Consider the following 19,076-nt stretch of genomic DNA (forward strand, 5'->3'; position numbering starts at 1 on the left):
TAGGTTATTCTTCTATTACTGATACTGTTAAAAACTTCTTAATTTTAAGTCAAGTACTTACAACAGAGGTAGCTGTAGACAGCGAGCATAGAACCTTCGAGTAGTTGCTAGTAGTAACCAGATAAGGAAGTAGTGACACAAGTGCTTACGCAAGATAAGAGGGGCGTAGACGAAGTTGTACAAGGCTGTATAAGCTACTGCCACGAGTTAATAAACGCCATTTTACCACCCACCACATTGGTGTGCACCTGGGGTAGATGGACAGACCGTTGAGTCCCTAACGATTGCGAACACCTGGATGAAGCGGAAGGCTTCATATGGTGACCCCGACGTGATCGTTAGGGAATAGTGGTCGGCCACAGGCGGCGTGGCGATCCTGCTCTCATCCGTCTCCCTTGGGGAAGGAGGCGATGACCCTAGAAGAGGGGGCTGCGGCTTAGGAGAGTGGAAGCTGGGTAGCGTCGGAGGTACGGCCGATAGCCTATAAGGCCTGCCGAGGACCCAGGAAACCATCGGAAGAGGAGCCCGGTGGTTGCTTGATCCGCGGGGAGATCGCGCCCGGCGGAGTGAACATGGAAGCCGTCATAAAGGTGATTTCGTCCGCGTGTAAGACATACTGCGGGAAAACCCCTATGGGGAAAACCTTTCCTTCTAAGAAGGAGATCGCGGCCGTGTTATCGCGGTTAGAAAAGGAGGGTGAGCTGGACTCCCCTCAACAGGTGCTCGATTCAAATCGGTGGGATTCACTTACTTCGGCGCTGTGCCAGCGCGCCATGTCCGACCAAAAAGCCTCAGAGCTTAAAACGTGGGGCTTGATTCTTGGGGTTCTCAAAGCGGCAAAGGTGGAAGGAGGGTTCGGGGAGGAGCGGAGCGTGACGGGGTTGCCGGGAGCGGGTCTTTACTTTCTCATAGATCCGGCGAGGCCAAGATGGCGGCGACGGCAGAGAGCGGAGGCGGAGAGACGGAGAAGAAGGAGTCGCCGAGTCAGTCATGTGAGCCGACAGCTCCGCCCCCGCCTTACCCTGCTCCGTCTTTATGCCCTTCTTTGGACAAAACGTCTCAGCCAGAACCGCCCCTTGAAGAACGCGATAGGGTGGGGGGCGGAGCGGGGCGGGGGAGCCCGCGGCCGCGGGGGAGCCCGCGCCGGGGGGGGGGGCCTGGTTACTGACTGGGCTAAAGTTAAAGAGAAAGCGAAAGAAAAGGGCCTAGCGAATCCAGCCGCGTTTATAGTTAGCCCTACAAACACGGGCGCTTTCTCTATCACATCGGGTTATTGCGGAATCCGATTGGCCCTCTACATGGCCTACAGGGGCGGCACAGATGATAGCGGGAGTGGGAGGAACAACGCCCACCCGGAGGTCCGCCCAGATGGTTGAGATTATCGTAATCAACAGGTATGGCTCCTGTGAACGCCGAAGAAGGAGACAGCCCAGGAACCCCGAAAGAAGGCCGGGAGAAGCGTGGAGGAAACTCAACCGTTGCTGCCAACGAGAAAACGCGTTTCTAACAGGGGCGTGGATGTGAAGACCTAGAAGGGATGTGTTGCTTCAATCTTAGCGATCACAGTGAATCCATGCACAAGAAGCTCCAGTATCTGAAGGAACATGTCAACAAGATCGGCGTGGAAACAGACCCCATCGGGGACTGGCTGAGAAGTGTGTTCGGAGGCATAGGAGAATGGGGTGTGCACTTATTGAAGGGACTGCTTTTAGGGCTTGTAGTTATCCTACTTTTGGTAGTATGTGTACCGTGCTTTCTACAAATTATGCTAGGTTGTATTCAAAGGATGATTGACCGCACAGTTAACTATCGCGTAGAATATAGTAAAATGCAAAAGGCTTGTAGGCAGTCAGGAAACGCGGCGGTATAAGGGTAGCGCGGGATTACTTTGCGATTCGGGATGTAACGGGGCAAGGCTTAACTGAGAGGACAATGGCATGTATAGGCGCAAAGCGGGGCTTCGGTTGTACGCGGTTAGGGTCCTCTCAGAATGGGGTAATTACGCTTGTGCATAGGGAGGGGGAGATGTAGACAGCGAGCATAGAACCTTCGAGTAGTTGCTAGTAGTAACCAGATAAGGAAGTAGTGACGCAAGTGCTTACGCAAGATAAGAGGGGCGTAGACGAAGTTGTACAAGGCTGTATAAGCTACTGCCACGAGTTAATAAACGCCATTTTACCACCCACCACATTGGTGTGCACCTGGGGTAGATGGACAGACCGTTGAGTCCCTAACGATTGCGAACACCTGGATGAAGCGGAAGGCTTCAGTAGCAATCTTTGATAAATGGCTAGTTTTCCCCTTCAAATTAGAGTAAGAGTACCAAACTATACTCAGCAGCAGTTAGGAGATACTACAAAAGCACAGAACATCCCAAGTTGGAAGAGAGCCACAAGGACCACTGAGTCCAACTCCTGTCTCCATACAAAAACCCAAAATTCAAATCCTATGTACTGAGAGTGCTATCCAAACATTTATTCAACTCACAGCAGTTCAGTGCTGCGACCGCTGTCCTGAGGAGCCTGTTCCATGCTCACTACCCTCTGGTGAAGAATCTCAATCTGACCCTCCCCTGACACAGCTCCATGCCATTTTCTTGAGTCCTGCTGCTGTCACTAGAGATCAGCACCTGTCCCTCAGTCTTCTCTTCTTTAGGCTGAACAAACCAAGTGACCTTGACAAAACCATTATTCAGAGATTTAATAAACAAAATGCTACTGTTGAGAAGCCAAGAACTACCCTGAAAGGTTGTGCCTTTCAGTACGCACTGGGTTCCAGCTCCTGTCACTGACATGTGTCAGTCAAGACCTTCCTGTGGATGGCTTCCTGTTGACCATCAATGAAAAGACTCAAATTTTCAGAACATGACTTATCAATAAAAATTGTTAATATCTTATACATTTTCTATACAATTAGCAAGATTTCATTCACTGATACCTGGACTCTCTTAATTAAGTTCTGAAAACTAATTGTTCTGCAATCAGTGGAGCAATAAAATTCTTTGACAGTATTTTTTCACATGAAAAATCAGTTGCATTAATCCTCTATTATGTAATTTGAAAAAGAGCCTTCAAGTTAAATATTCTCATGCTAAGTATACTAATATTAATTCTACTGACACCTTGAACCAAGATTAACAAGCTGCAGCTTCTGTTTGCCCTCAATCACTACAATGCAATGCATCTGTTGCCCATCCCGTCTATTACCTGCATCAAAAGTGGATATGGCGCAGTACAGAAAATTGGGCTGACTGACTGACAACATAAAATTTCAATAAATATGTAAAACTGTAAGCAACATTTACTGCTACTAAGGGCACAACAGGACAGATTCGAAATTAGAAATCATTCAAGATTTCCCCCTTTTCTCCGGCTCTGTCTCAAGAAGCTGTGCACTTACAGTTTATGAAGAAGCGACCATAGTCTTTAGGTCTCTTAATACATGCAATCACTGAATCTAAAATGAGTATCCAAATCAGACAGCTTCTGTTCTTTATCAGACTTATAAACCAACAAAAAAAATCCCAAAGGTTAGAAAACTGACCCTAATTCCTGTTGCAAAGATTCTTAATAAATGTTTCTTGCATGTTTCTTAATAAATTCCATTTTTAACTTACCAGATTTAGGTGTTTGTTGTATGAAGTATACATGTGAGATGCCATCATTTCCACTGTAGTTAGTTTCTGTGGTTGAAGCAAGGAATTTAATCTGTCCACAATACTAATATCCAGCTCACAAAACACTGGACTTAACTTTATTTGTAACTCTGCTTTCTGTGGAATAGAACTAAGTCTGCCTTGACTACCCTGAAAAGAAAGAGAAAAAGTACTAAAATCTTTAAAAACAATACAATGAAGCAAATAATTATATGTTAAATACTCTCAGTTGTACAAGATACCTTCTTGTAAAAATGAACAGAACTAGACAAAGGTTATTATGTAGAAAGGTGGTGTTTTTAATATCCTTCCTTACCTGAGGTCCTCTATTGTCTGAATGCTTATAGTGAAGCTGAAGGCATGGCAGAGCATGAGAATCATTTTCTTCTTCAGAACGAAATGTCAGCAGCTTTAAAATAATAGTTAAAACAATTAATGAAAAAGAGTAAGAGTTGCCACGGGTGAAGACATTTATGATATTTTTACTAGAAAAGATAGCATGTAATCCTGGATTCAAGTCAATGAATAGAGCCTTGGCCCAACCACTTACTTAGTCCCTTTGCTCAGTTTATTAGATGCTTCTCTTCATTAAAAGAGCTGGAACAATAATCATCACCTAAAGGAACTTCCCCACTCCTTAACTCCGTGAGTTAAGGAAAATGCTTACTCTAATTCCCAAACTGAGTTAAGCATATTTGAAAGAGAAGCAAACTAGTGAAGTTTGACTAACTAATAGCTCTTTTGACAGGTATGACAGCAGTCCAGTTCAACATTTGATCTTAAAATAAGATATACCTTAAAACCACAGCATGTATCAACTTCTTACATAAATACTGTAACTATTTTAAAATCTAGTATTTTCAATTACACAATTTATATTTTCTGGGGAGATGCCCAATTTTTTTTTTTTTTTTTTACCTCTGTATAGTGAGGCTGAATGGAATGAGAGTCAGTAGAAAAGAGACATTCTAGAAACTCCATATTCCCAATGGATAAATCCGTACTAAAACTTCGAGAAGCAGACCTTTGTCTTTGTTCATAGGACACTCTGATGCCAGTACCTATAAATCTGAATAATAAAAATTATGAATTACCGAAATTAGCATGAAACAATAAAATTAAGAAAAGTCAAGCTTTCAGCATGGGAAAAAAGTATCACTTCAAACCTTTTAAGCATCATTAAAACTGTTGAAATTTGTAACTTAATATGATTTTTCTAGTTATTACTTCAGCAACATAATGAAAGGATTTCACATCACATGTTCAACAAAGATTAATGTACAGAAATTCATGACAACCACTTCAGACATCTAACTTCACATGTAATTCAGGAAAAGCTGGACATCTAACATCCTTATTTAGACAAAGTCTGATGCCTAATAAAGTTTAGATTAGAGCCATAAAGTAAAAAAATATATTTTCTCTCCTAAATTTCTGCATCTTAGACTGCGCTGGGAAAATTAAAACTTCTGGACAAAAAACAATTGTTTCTGAAGTAGGATCTTCTTAACTGTACTGAATTTGTATTTTGCAATAACTAAAAACCTAAGTTTCTCAAAACAGAATTCTTCTTTTGCAATAAAGATGGTCCTAAAAATATATTTTAAAGAAATATATTCTAAAGAAATCATTTACGTAATGATCCCAATTCCATGGCTTTCTGGACAAGAAATTATACCTAGTTTAATCAATCTGTAATAGAAGGGAGCTTGGCTCACTTCATTGTTAATGCACTTCTCTTATTGTTTGGTTTTTTTTTTTAAATAAAAATAGCAGTAGTCTTAGACAAAAGATGTCAAAACATAAGGCTATTTTGAAATGAACAGTCTAACATTCAGTTAAGTAGTAAGCCCAGTGGATATAAACTTCATTGTTTATTCAAGCTTACTTAACAGATATACATATATATATATATATATATATATATATATATACACATACTTAATTGGTTTATAAATAAGCGAAGTTATACCTAAGGTGATCATGAGAACAAGCTTCTGAAAATACTTCTCGGAAGGACAGAAAATCTTCAGTTGCAAACTTAACTGGCTCAATCTTTTCTATTCGGGCAAAGAAATCTCGAGCCATTGGTGTCAAAGGGTTATGGTTCAGTGAACTTTCAGGTGGAGGTAAAGGGTCAATATGAAGTACAGACACTGAGAAAGTTCCCACTGTGAGTCTAAAAAGAAGCTCCGGTCTGGATTCATCCACAGAAACAGATCTGGATGGAATAGCTGAAATATAAAATTAAGTTTGTGTAAACAACAAATTCATAACATCATCTTACTTTTTATTTATTTATTTATTTATTTTACTAAGTTGCTCAAAGTTTATTTCCAGTATCATCTAGGAAGCAGAATGCAAAACAGCATTTTTACTTACACGCTTTCCTTAAGGAAGCCTGGTGAACCACATTGGCTGCAAGTGAAGAACTTCTTGGAGGCTGTAGTTCTTGTTTGTTACGATCAAGAAAATCACCCCAGGTTGGTTGAAGCTAAAACAAAAATATGTATGATCTTAAGTTTGCTAAATAGATGTGTATGTATATATATGCATGAAAAGGTGGCTGTTCCAAAAGTAACGCCTCCTATGTTATTACATTAGCCTGCAATGTCAGAGGTGAATTTTGGAAGTAAAGCAACAGAGGCTGAACCTTTCCATCAATATTCCATTGTTATTGAGCAACAGATGGCAGGAGAGGGGTAATCTAAGAAAAAGGCATCTGACAAGAAGCAAAGGTGTGAAACTGAATTCCTCCATGAAGAAAAAATTGCACCCACTGACGTTCATCAATGCTTGCTGAACGCTTATGGAGACCAAAGAGTGGATGTGAGCACAGCAAGAAGGTGGGTGCTGTGTTTCTGCAGTAGTTGACAGCAACATTAATGACAAGCCATGTTTCATATAGCCATGCACAGTCACACTATGAAGAGCATCTCGACCAGCTCATCCACACAAATCAGCAGATTATGAACAGGGAATGTGTACAGAGCTTAACATCAGCTTCAGTCCATTGGAAATGATGGTGGCAACGCTGGAATATCGTGAAGTTACTAATATTTGGGTCCCACAAATGCTTATTCTGGAACAGAGAAAACACCGTATGCAAGTTTGTCAGGACTCACTGAGCCAACATGAGGTTGAAGGTTTCCTGGATCACAGGATTACTGGTACGAGATGCAGTGTCAACTCTACAAGAGAGTCAAAACGGCAGTCCATGCAGTGGTGACATGAAGTCCCCATCAAAGAAAAAGTGCAAGACACAGCGGGTAAAGTGATGTGCATGGTCTTTCGGGGCAGGAAAGGGGTGATCATTCTGGATTTCCTGGAACCCAGACAAAAAAAAAAGAAAACGAAATCAACTCTGACTGCTACATCACAATGCTGACTAAACTGAAGGATCAACTTCCAGAGTCAGGCCAGAGAAAAAGACAACCTTTCTCTTGCAACACAATAACACCATGCCTCATATCAGTTTGAAGACTGTGGAGCACACTGCCAGTCATGGCTGAACTGTCCTACAACATCCATTAGGCACCTTCTGACTTCCATCTGTGTAGACTGATGAAAGATGCACTGCAGGGACAACATTTTCCTAGCAATGACACTGCCACAGCAGCTGTGAAAGAGTAGGTCACCTCCACTGGTGCCCATTCTTACAAATGCAGCATGCAGGTTTTTATTCATGGCTGGTGAAAAGGCACAGCCAATGATGGTGATTACATGGAAAGACAGTGTTTGTTAGAGGAGAACAGTCTCCAGAGTGTTATTGTGCTTTTTGTGTATGTTGTAGTTTTCATGGTAATAAATAGGAGGCATTACTTTCAGAGCAATCCACATGTATGTGTGCATATGTGTATTAGATCTAGCAAATAACAGGCAAAGTAACACAGACATCTGTACATAAACAATCAATAGCATACCATTTCATGGCCTGTCAAAACTCAAATGAATTATGTACATATGCTTTACTTTAGGTTATACTTTTAAATTTTATGATAGTCTTTATCACGTTTGTAAACCTGGATATACTTGCTCTCTCACTCAATGTATATTCTCCTGTTTCTCCCTAAAAAGCATGTTTTCCATTCTTTTAACTAAACATTAGGCACCTAATAAATTTTGAAAAGATAGAGATATCAACAGTATATATTTTTCTCATATTAGGAATTAATACAGTGATTTTCTGCTTTTTATTGCCATCACCTATGTAGTCCATAATAAAAGAAAACCCAATATTCAGTTACAAAAACAAAAGAATCTCTCATAAGTTTTCTACATAAGTTTCAAAGGAATCGAAAACAAATACATTCCATTTCCTGTCTCAGTAGCCAAACAGATGAGAATCTTTCCAATGCAGTTTCTATAGCCTTCGAGGAAAAACTATCAGATCTAAACACCTTCACTGCCTCGGTGAAGTTCTTGTCTGACCTATCCTCATACTAGTTAACACGTTCAATTATCCTAGTTTTGCTACAGCTCTTCATATCGTAAAGAATATTTATACAATACAAAGAAATAAAAGAGGAAAAAAAGGCTGATTTCAAGAGGATTTTAAATATAGCTAATATTATACATACCACTGTTGTGCTCAGTGGAGATCCTGCTGGTGTGTTTGTATATGTACTAGTTAAAGACAAGTCTAGATCCATAGTTGGAGGGTCTCCAAGAGGTGGAAGGGAAGAAAGGCTGTGAGACATGTCCATTTCAGCCATTGAGAAGAAAACTTCTTCCTCTAATGAGAATCACACATATTAAAGAATTATTTTCTAATGAAAAATGATTATTTTTAAAAGAAATGCATTTCTAAGTTCAGAAATCCGACAGCTGGAAAGAACAGTCAACAAATATATTATTTCTAGGAGTTCCAAGTTAATAACCTTAAAAATATTAGAAAACGGAACATTTGGATTTCATATTCAAGTTGACATTATTTCTTTAAGCTCATACACTCTTTTGACAAATGAATATATTAAATCTCAAATAAAAACCAGTAAAAATAATAATGCAAATAAAAATGTAAATACAAGAAAAATTGAACCGTTTTTCATTCTATATTTCATTTCCTCAATGTGTTGAAAAGATGTTACAGTACACATGCATTTACCATGTTGCACATATTAAATGCGCACACAGATTACTGAACTCTTTTAGATGAAGCCTAGCCTAACCTCACGGAGCCTGATATTCATTTTTATTCAACAGTGTAACTAATGGCTTAGAATAATTCTACGTCAAAGTTACTTTGATCCTTAATCTACCAATAATAAAAGCTCAACAGCTGTTCTATATAATCCTTTATATAATCTCTCTATATAATCTAACGATGGGCTTTCTGCTATGCTGTATCACATTTATACTTGCCGCGACTAGAAGGCGTTCTGGCAGTTTCTGTCTCATAGAAGCTTTGTTCAGATGAGGCTCCTGCAGATAAAGACTCTTTTCTTAAATAACGTTTCAATTCCATCTGAATTCGATACTCATCTTCCTGTTGCATTGGCCGGTTCTTCCTATCTTTATTAGACAACTCTATCCTGCTTAGGCTTTCTGAATTTAAGAAGAAAATTAAAAAATTCAAAATGCACTGTTATTTTCTTAACAATATCTATAAAAAAAAATCAGAACCAAATCTGAAAATTAACTAGCTGTTGGTGCTGGGGTATGCGTGCATTACTTGCAACTCTGGAATATTTTATGGTCATATATGCAGATTTTACTACTAAGGAATTACAAAAATATCAGGTTTTAAGATGATACAAATGAGAATGCTTTTTCAGTTAGCCAAAACCAATTAACAACTCCAGTAAAAGAAAAATATTAGCATCATCAAAAGACTATTAAGCATGCACCAAAGACATGACAAATCTCAAGACAACTAACTGCCCATCCAAATAGTAAGTATTGTTACATCAGGAACGCACAGGGAAAACAAAAAGCAACAACAACAAAAAACATTCTTATCTTGTTATTGCAATGATCTAAATGCTGCCTGTTGATTACTTAGCAAATACAGACAAATTTTTCCTCAAGCATCATATACTAAATGTTTTCAGTGCCTGTTTCCAAAGCACAGTAAAAACTGGATTGCTAAGCTCATCTGGTCAGATAGAAGCTATAAGAACTAAAACTGTTCTGGCTTCCTGACCATTTCCAACTGTCATTTCCCCAACTGTTCTATTCTACTCTTCCAATTTATTTTATTGTCTACATTTTCATAACCAACAATCTGCAACTGAATACAAACTGTATCACAGTACTACACAGAACAGCACAGAATAGAGCTTTTTGCTAAAACCAAACAGAAAAGAACAATCACCACAAACACTTTTTTCAAGTAAAGAAACTTGTTTATCTTGTAAATCTTCATTTTTGTCCACATAAACCCACATTTAATATGCACAGGACGTTCACTTGCCTGGTCCAGCAATAGCTGCTACCATGTCCAATAGAAGATGCACTTGCCTGGGTGACAAAAATAGATGTATAGAGTCTATCTGTCCATCCACATCCAACTAAAGAAAGGAAAAACACAAAATCATGAACACAGTTTTCCTTCTAAAGTCTCAATGATTTTGATACTAGATTTTCATGCTGTACAGAATACAGCCATTTCAGTAAATTTTTTATCTTCTAAACACCCAGAACTTTTAATTATGTATTGCTACCAATCTGTAGCTTGGCAAGATGAACACAGATTTGCCACCCACAATTTATTTGCTTAAATACAGATCACGTAATAGGGAAATTCAAGAATGCCAGTAGTTGCACTTGCTCAACATTTCTAAAAGCAACCAACAGTGTAAAGGTAGTATTATGCACATACTACAAAATACTGAAATCAACATCTTCTGAAGTTAGATTTTAAAAGCTGTGAAAGTTCTCCTCAGAATTACTCTTCATTGTAGAGATTAATAGATTTAAATACTTCCTTGCGACAGAGTGGGGGTGTTTTTAAATGTCTCACTGTTTTGACACTGTAGGTAAGGTAAGTTTATCTTAACAACTTGTACAGATTTGTCAGTTCTAGATTCCTACACTCCTAGACATTGGTCCACTCATGATTATTACTCATTTTATTGTGTGTCAGTGACAAAGAGCTGGTAGCAGGGTATGCTGCAGGGGTGTCCTCTGTGAGAAGAGGCCGGGTGCCGCACAGGGCTGGCTCCTGTATCAGACTCCCCTCGGGACACAGCTGAGCCCATCAACAAAGATTTTCACTTTTGTGAAAACACACTTAAGAAAAGGCAAAATGCTACACAGTCTGAGAAAGAAAAGAAATTTGTGAGAAAAAATTGTGCAAAACCCAAGGTCAAAGAAGGAGTGGAGAAGGCGCTCCAAACACTGAAGCAGGGGTGCCCCCTGCAGCTCATGGAAGATAACATGGTAAAGCAGTTTCTCCTTGCAATACTACAATTGTTAAGACATTATGTTAATATCAGAGACAATGGGCATACAAGTTTACTTATATACTCACACTTTTTTTTTTTTTTAAACACACTCCTATTTTCAACTGCTTTGTTTCTTCTATCTTTCTAAGTCAAATAAAACATTATTATAAATAGTGGCACTTAAATTTGGCATTACTATTTGATTCCTATAAATAGTAATGTAAAAATTCAGAAGTGGAAATGTTAACAAGAGCTTTATAATGCTGCAGTGCTGTAGCCTCAATAAGCAATGTTGTAATTATATCCTTTTAAAACTTAAGTGTTTTTAATCAGTCATTTAAACATTCCACAGGTACATAAGCTAAGTCAGTCATAGTGCTACAAGGAAAAAGAAAATGGATCAACAGAGCAGTGGGAGTATCATGAAAACAAAACTATTTTCTCAAGAGTCACTGCAGTATGTAAATTCAGTTTGTCTCCACAACATAGGAATTCTCCTTTAAGAGATGACAGTGCATTTCTTGTACCTTGAAATATTTGAATTCACTCTGAATTGAAGTAGCAGGAGAATACCGAAGTAGATATTGCACCTCTCCACTTGATAAATAAAAAATAGACTCACAAACCCAAACTGAACTTATGTACTTATTCATATAAGTAGAAAAATCCTCTAACAGTTATGTACTTGTTAACAGAAAACATTTGTATATTTTTCCTGCCTTTTATTACAAATCCTGAGAGCATACCAGCTGGCCACTGTAAAGCTGTCTTATTAGAGATATGTACTGATTCTCAATGAAAGAACCTAAAACAAAAAGTATTGTTACTTTGCCTTTTTTTTTTCTCCTACTGCATAACAAAAAAGTCTTATGTGACTATTAATTTAAGCATCAGGAAAGCATGACTAACCTTAGCTCCAGGAAGTACTTCATTTTGCTTTAATGTTAGGCTCAATTCAATTCTACCAATCAGCTTACTGATCTGTACAGGGTCAGAGGGAGTAATTTCTGGCAAGTTTCTTGTTAATTGTGGATGAGGCTCATAATTGATTTTTGGGTTCCAGCTGGGTGAAAGCTTTGGTTCAGTTGCCTTGAAATGTTACACAGAGAGGAATTAGAATGTATGTCATTTCTTATCAAAAAAGACGTAAACATGCATAAGCTTATCACACAAGTAATAGTTATAAACAAATATAAATTTGACTGTGCTATTAAAACATACTTATTAATAACTGTTAAGAAACAAGTAAAATCTGAAATATCAGGCCTTGACAAAAACTGGAGCAAGTTTCCACAGAATATTAACTTAGAGAGTATTTCCACATATTAGAACTAGCATCCAGATTCCAGTACACCATTTTAAATTTTACTCAGTCCTAAAGTCTCTATTTTCTTCCCCCTTGCCAAAACTAACAGAAGAGATTATGAAAGTCACTAAGCACAGATTCAAGTAGTTTAATTTCTATATCCTCTAGAATGAATCTAATATATAAGCATAACATTACATTTTATCCTTCATCACGTGACATTTTACATATTGCATTTAATTTTACCAGCTGTGTAGCTGAACAGACTGGGGAGGACTTTGTTGATGCGGGAAACTCATCCCAGAAGAAAGAGACACCTGAGAGCTGAAGTAACTTGTGAGCAAAAGCTGTGGGCTGATGTACATTAATTCCAGAGCACTCATCAGCAGTTTCATCACAGTACATAGTTCTGGGAGACAAAAGCAAGGAAATAAAGATGGTAGGAGCATGCAAATTTTTACCTTTATTGTGCCATATAGCCTCTAAGTTTGTATATACTCTCTCTCTCTTCAGACTATTTACAATGCCGTTGACTGTCCTGAAAGGAGAAACCACCACTCTCTGGGAATGGGTGGAAATCTTGAATTTTCTACATGACAAATGCAGCATGCTTTCAGTGTAATATATCCTAGTGTATTGCCCTAGTACTTTGTCTAATTTGATGATAAAGAGTCTGTGCAAAAACATACAAATGTTTCCATTGGGACGTACATAATGCTTGTTTCAGAACCCTAACTTTTGGAAAATCTACCATATAACGCGTTTGTGTTGTCTATAAACACTGCCTGAAAGAAATAATCTGGAAGTTAGAAATAGAGAAAATGTATTCCAATTCCGTAAATTGTCTGTGCAATTACATTTCTTACATTATAATACTGAGATGTAGCATAAACAGCAAACTCTTGAAAAGTCTCCACAAAACAGCACTTGCAGTGGAAAAACACATCTGCTATTCCATAAATAAAATGTATCAAACATCGAAACAGCATGCTACTTATTTTTTTCTAGTGAGAGGTTGCCTCATTTGCTAGTACTATTCACTGACATTTGAACTTCTGAGAAATGGTGTTCATAAACTGCAGAAGTGGTCATTATCTTGTCTTTAGAAAAGAAATCTAGATCTCTTCTGATTTGATGATTAAATATTTTAGCTAAAACATGTTAAACAGAAGTTCAGTGGAGAAACTCTTTACTGACTTCATAAAAGAGGTACTCTTAACATGGTTGGTGAAGAACTACTGTCTAAATGTATATAAAAACTGTGCACATGCGTACAGAAAGTGGCAACAAAGTGTCCTTTAAACAAACAAGCAAACAAGAAAAACCAACAGATTAAAATTTTTACCTTTCAATTCGAATTTCAAGTGCAGTTCCACTTTTAGAATTCTCCGGCACGTGTTCGATTCGCAGAACAGTATCTAAGAAGGTAACTTTCACTCTTCGTAGTACTTAAATGAGAAAGTTAAAACAGCAAAGTCACTTTACTCAATAATGACTTCTATAAACCAAATGAACACTTGAAATTAGGGAAGTTCTCAATGAAAATAAATTGCAAAATTCAAGTGGCAATGTAAACTACCATTAAATGTCTAATACACACATTTACATCATGCAACCAACCTCCAATGCATGAATACCTAGGCAAGTGACAATTCAAACCAAGTTGTTCTACACCTCAGCACGGATGATCCTTAAATCACCTGCTCCATTATCCACCTTGTCTAAACACTTAAACACTGCCACGTGTTGTTTTACTTTGCTACTTCTATTTCTAGAACCAATTTTAAAGATTTCCCTTAGCTCAGACATTCTAGCACTAGGCTCTCCACTGCATTATGTGGCCATCAGTCCTTATTTTCTTCCATTTAAAAACATGCAGTTTCTAAAGAACATCTAGCAGCATAGCATGATTAGAGATTGAGAAGTATATCGTAACAGGTCAGTTTTCTGTAAAAAATGGTTGAAAAACTATTGTTTTTTCTTTAAAAGCATCACCACTAACAACAAGGGACCTCATCAATCATTCGCTGAAGCAGAGATTTACGTGGATGTGCTCTGGTATAAACAAAAGCCAATTTGGCCCTGAAGAAGGGCTCACTCTGTACACTGAAGGGATGCACACATTTCTGTAAATATATCTGTTGGTTTCTTTTTCCCCTCCTGCTTTCCTACTTAAACTTTACAGTAAACAAGTGAAGACATACAAGACAAGTCATAGAGAACGAAATGTCATTTTGTAAAATCAAGTCATAATATAAATTGATAGTCTGTGACATTCATTCAGACCTCAATAATGAATTCATACCTGTTTCAATAGTTTCAGCAAATTTTTCAAGTCCTTCAAAAGGCTGGGACCCTTCTCCTTGTTCATCTGTCAATTTTTGGCTAAGACACTCTTTTGCAAGTTGCATACTACTGGTCATAAAACTTGACCAATACATAGGTTCAGAGCCAGATGCTGCAGAGTAAGAGAAATATTAATAAATTTGGCTGTAAAAATTTTGAAACAATGAAAACAACAAAATAAATTTGGCACAACAACAACAAAAGTTTCATCAGCTTATTAAGACATTATGATCTGTCTTTATGCGATATACTACTTCAAAATCCATTTAGATTGTACTGGTATGATTCTGGTAGTTGAAAATCCAATGTAAATGAGATAAAACCAGAGTTAAGAGTAACCAATATTCAACACTGGTTTAAGTGAATACTTCACTTGAATATTACTGTATTGGTATGACTTCGCAAGCATAATCAGCAAAATGAAATAAAAAGAAATTATTCTCTTCACAAATTATTTTACAGTTTCCTATTATATTTAAAACATACTCTAGTTGAGGAAGGAATAAGTAAAGTTTAAAATGTTATCGTAACATATTAACTAATAAATGCTTTAAACATCCAACACAGACCTGAACTAATAACCACAAAATAATAAAACAGCAATCCAAAAGCAAAGCGTGTACTAAGCTGAACAAAATTTTTTAGCAATCAAATCAAATTAATTGAAACTCCTATCAGCTAGTGCTGAGCACAAATGTAATCACAGTAAATAGACAAAACATTCCAGCTTAGAATTGAGGGTAAAATTTGCATGACATATTTTTTCTACTGTTATAATGTACTCTGCATCAATTATAACTAAACAAATGCAAGTGAATAAATAAAGCTTTCTTCTAATATTACCATTCTTTCAAAGCAGTAATTTCACATCAGAACATAAGACTGCACAAAATTCAGTTCCAGTTAAACAAACAAGAATGAGATGTGGAGCATGAATAAGTTACTTGAAATACCTTGCAAAATAAGGGAATGAATAAATAAATAATAAGCCTACCAAGCCTTGGTCTTGGCCTGAAGACCATCTCTAATCCTTTTAATTCTAATGCACAGTTGTCCTGTAGCAATGACCCCCATGGAACAGATAAAGAAATTGACTGGATAAAACCATCTGTGACTTCCAAAGGTGCATCTGCAGACTCCAGGATCTCATTCAGACACTAGAAGGAAAAAAAAATAATAATAAATTAAAAAAAAAAAATCAAAAGAAGATATCAGCATATTAACAACAAAATATAATGCATACGTATTATACACATGTGCATACAAAACATACACTAAATATATTAACAAATAAAACAAATCAAGCTATAAGAAAAGGAATTCTACTCAGAGAGACAATAAACTGGTTATTTTCAATCATTTTGATTCCATTGCAATTTGTTTTCCACTTAGTTCTCAGCTTTCAGCATAATAGAGTTTTACCTCTGAGTAGCTGTATAATCTGTGCTTTTACAATACATCAATAAATTCTGTTATAACTTTGGTACAATCTATTCATTTTCTGGCAATACTTTCAGACAGTGAAAAACAGGCTAAGAGTAAAATTACCACAAGTATCTGGCTTCTGTGACAAGACTATTTCATAAGACCTTAATTCCAATGTGTTGCTTGTTTTAGTTTTCTCTGTGATAACTGGACACTGTACCCAAATAATCATTCCTTGCTGCATACTACTCTTGCCATTTCTAAATCACATTTTAACTCATTCAAAGTTATGTTCAGCACTAGTTTAAAATTTTGACAATCAAAACTCGGTTGACAGACTAATATTCTACAGAAACTGCTCCATTACCATTAATCAGATCTGTTATAGTGATATTATAAACAAACCTAAAATCACATTGTCCTAAGTAACACCAAGAGTATCACCGATGAATGAAACTGATTACAAAAAAGGAAGCAGCTCTGAAGATGTAATTCAGGACTTTGATGCTGTCCCAAATCCTCAGAAAAGAATATTTTTTTGCATGATAGATCTTTCACTGCAACCATGGAGTCCAAAGAGCCAACTATAAAACCCAGTATATTCCTATCAATATACACATACATAAAAGGAACCACCTTGTTTGTGCTCTGATTCAGAAGTTTAACAGTTTCCATTTTAATTAAATAAGCACCATCAAGGCTAATAATATAAACAAAATCTAAGTCACATACCAAATTGGTAAGTGTAACTTCCTACACAAGATCCTACAAAAGATGTGGTTGCAGTATCATTTAGACATAGTATTCAACAGAAAAAGCCATGTGGTTTTGACCTTCCTGTCTTGAAAAAAAAAACACTGATTTTTATCTCAAGAAGTGTGAATTTATGATTAACACACAGAGAAGGATTTAAAAGATGTTTTCCACTTTTAAAATGCTTAATAGGATCATTTAAAAATAAACTGAAAAACTTTAGAAAACAAGATCTTTCACTATTGAGTCTTCAGTTCTATTTGTCACATTAATTTGCTGCTCTATTTACATTCTTAGTAACTTTGCTTTTAGAATTTGTTTACTTTTCCAGTTTCTGTTCCAAAGTCTACTCAAGAAGTAGAAAAAGACATCCACATCTAAAAAACAGGGCTTGAAACAGTTCTGTTAGGAAGTTAAAAATCAAACTACTAGTAAAGATTCAGTGACATTAAGATCTTATTTTGAATTAAATGTATTGATTATAAATAATAACTGAAGATAAAAAAAAAATTATTTAGCATGAAAACCTTATTTGAAATAACCACCAAATAATTTAAATTACTCAGATCTTTATAGATAAATTTGCTATAGAAGGAAGTGAACTATTGAAACCAATTTTGAATAAATCTGATCTCTGAAATCTTTTTGCTACATTGCAACAAAAATATTGAAGTATGTTCTTTATTAAACAGAAATTTACTATTGTAAAGGGGAAAATATATATATATATATATATATATATATATATATATATATATATAACTATAAATATAAAGCATTTTTATATCAATTGTTCCCATAAAGAAGGAATTAGATCATTCTAAGAGAAATTTTAGAAGTGAAGCACAGTCATCAGGACTTGCTCCCATATGGGACTGAACACACAGAGCTGGAATTGCAGACATACCACCAACTAAAGGATTATTCAGTGTATGTTAAAATTCAACCACAAATAACATGGGTTTTATTCCAACTTTTCTAAACAGCCTAGGAAACAAAGAAATTACAGCAACAGCCCCACACATTCCTACTATCTCTATAAGCTATAAACGTGTAGAATATTGGCTAAAAGACCGATATTAAGATGAGTAAAAGTATCCACAAAAATGGATAAGACAACGAGCAAGCCACACTTAATTCTGGTGATTCATCAAGAACCAGTTTATGATGACTAGAGGTAAACAGAGCTTCCACAACATCTGTTTTGCAACCTGTCATACATGAGAGTCACGTGCAGAGAACCTTAAACGTGTCATTCATTGTTTACAAGTCAGAAAGACAAATACTAATCTACAAATGGGAAAGATAATCTGAACATCAGCATATATACATTTAATCACTCTAAATGCATAATTAACTATTCATTAGTACTGTCTGTAACTGCTACAGTTTCAAAATATTTATATTTTAAATAATGAAGACTGCTGTGACACCCACTAGAGGGCATAACATTTCAATTAAAGCCTCACACAAAACAGGAAAGCAAACAAACGGAAAAAAACACCACCAACAACAAAACCTACACTAAAGTGCTGGTCATGCTGAGCATTTCAGCAAAAAATCTGCCACTTTCAAACATACTTCATATAAAAACTGAAAAAGAACTATGTGAAAACCTCAGGCATTTACAAGCATTTTAAAATAATGCAGTATACTAAAAACAAGTTTTGAAAGCAGTGTGTAAAGCAGTAAGCCTGTGCACTTAATCATATACGCTGCCTTGAAAGTCAATGAGTGACGCACACAAGTGCTTAAGGCTCTTCACAACAGCCACTGGACTCACAGGTACAACCAAGTAACATTGGTAATTAACCCCAGAAACTTGACGAAATACTACAAAGAGGGACACAGAACTTTGTATTACTACAGCAGGCTGGAAGTACACGTGTGTGTATGTACAGGTGTATACATACACATATACGTTTATAAATATACACACCAGGACTGAATAAAGCTTCTGCTGACTCTAAGCATGGCAGCCCACCTGCTGAGCACGCGCAGCTGAAAGCAGCTACACATTTCCTGTCAACACAGACCTCCAGCATTTCAAGACCAGGCTATGCAGAGGTCTAAAAACAGGCCCGAGTTCAGCACAACACTGTAAGAGCTAAGCTGCCTCCAAGCTGAAGACAGACGGCAATCAGAGCAGGGATCGCTGTGTTTATGTCATCTCTGCTAGTAGCCAGTACGCCAGATCCTCGGC

General features: G+C 36.9%; 2 protein-coding genes across 4 annotated transcripts in view; one reads left to right on the plus strand and one right to left on the minus strand.

Moving 5' to 3' along the window:
- ATG2B (autophagy related 2B) overlaps nt 1-19,076 on the minus strand; it is a 45,654-nt gene that overhangs the window by 25,922 nt on the left and 656 nt on the right. Inside the window, exons 2-14 of the mRNA XM_031593025.2 lie at nt 15,690-15,852; nt 14,655-14,807; nt 13,695-13,797; nt 12,596-12,758; nt 11,953-12,132; nt 10,071-10,167; nt 9,020-9,202; nt 8,236-8,390; nt 6,038-6,149; nt 5,628-5,889; nt 4,574-4,724; nt 3,972-4,064; nt 3,617-3,805 (exon numbers count right to left, since the gene is read on the minus strand). Of these exons, the coding sequence (XP_031448885.2) occupies nt 3,617-3,805; nt 3,972-4,064; nt 4,574-4,724; nt 5,628-5,889; nt 6,038-6,149; nt 8,236-8,390; nt 9,020-9,202; nt 10,071-10,167; nt 11,953-12,132; nt 12,596-12,758; nt 13,695-13,797; nt 14,655-14,807; nt 15,690-15,852 (2,004 nt within the window). The remainder of the gene's footprint in view (nt 1-3,616; nt 3,806-3,971; nt 4,065-4,573; nt 4,725-5,627; nt 5,890-6,037; nt 6,150-8,235; nt 8,391-9,019; nt 9,203-10,070; nt 10,168-11,952; nt 12,133-12,595; nt 12,759-13,694; nt 13,798-14,654; nt 14,808-15,689; nt 15,853-19,076) is intronic.
- On the plus strand, nt 62-2,188 carry LOC116228871 (uncharacterized). 3 transcript variants are annotated; one of them, XM_090141581.1, is made up of 3 exons: nt 108-590; nt 913-992; nt 1,395-2,188. In XM_090141581.1, exons 1-3 carry the CDS (start codon nt 573-575, stop codon nt 1,522-1,524), a joined length of 228 nt encoding a protein of 75 aa, XP_089997707.1. In that variant the 5' UTR covers nt 108-572; the 3' UTR covers nt 1,525-2,188. The 3 variants fall into 3 exon arrangements, 2 of the variants coding, with proteins under 2 accessions (XP_089997707.1, XP_089997706.1); XR_004166889.2 differs by lacking the exon at nt 913-992 and having other exon boundaries at nt 62-590; XM_090141580.1 differs by lacking the exon at nt 108-590 and having other exon boundaries at nt 613-1,093.

Source organism: Phasianus colchicus, chromosome 5 (genome assembly GCF_987193195.1).
Source record: "Phasianus colchicus chromosome 5, bPhaCol1.hap1.1, whole genome shotgun sequence".
Lineage (NCBI taxonomy): Eukaryota > Metazoa > Chordata > Aves > Galliformes > Phasianidae > Phasianus > Phasianus colchicus.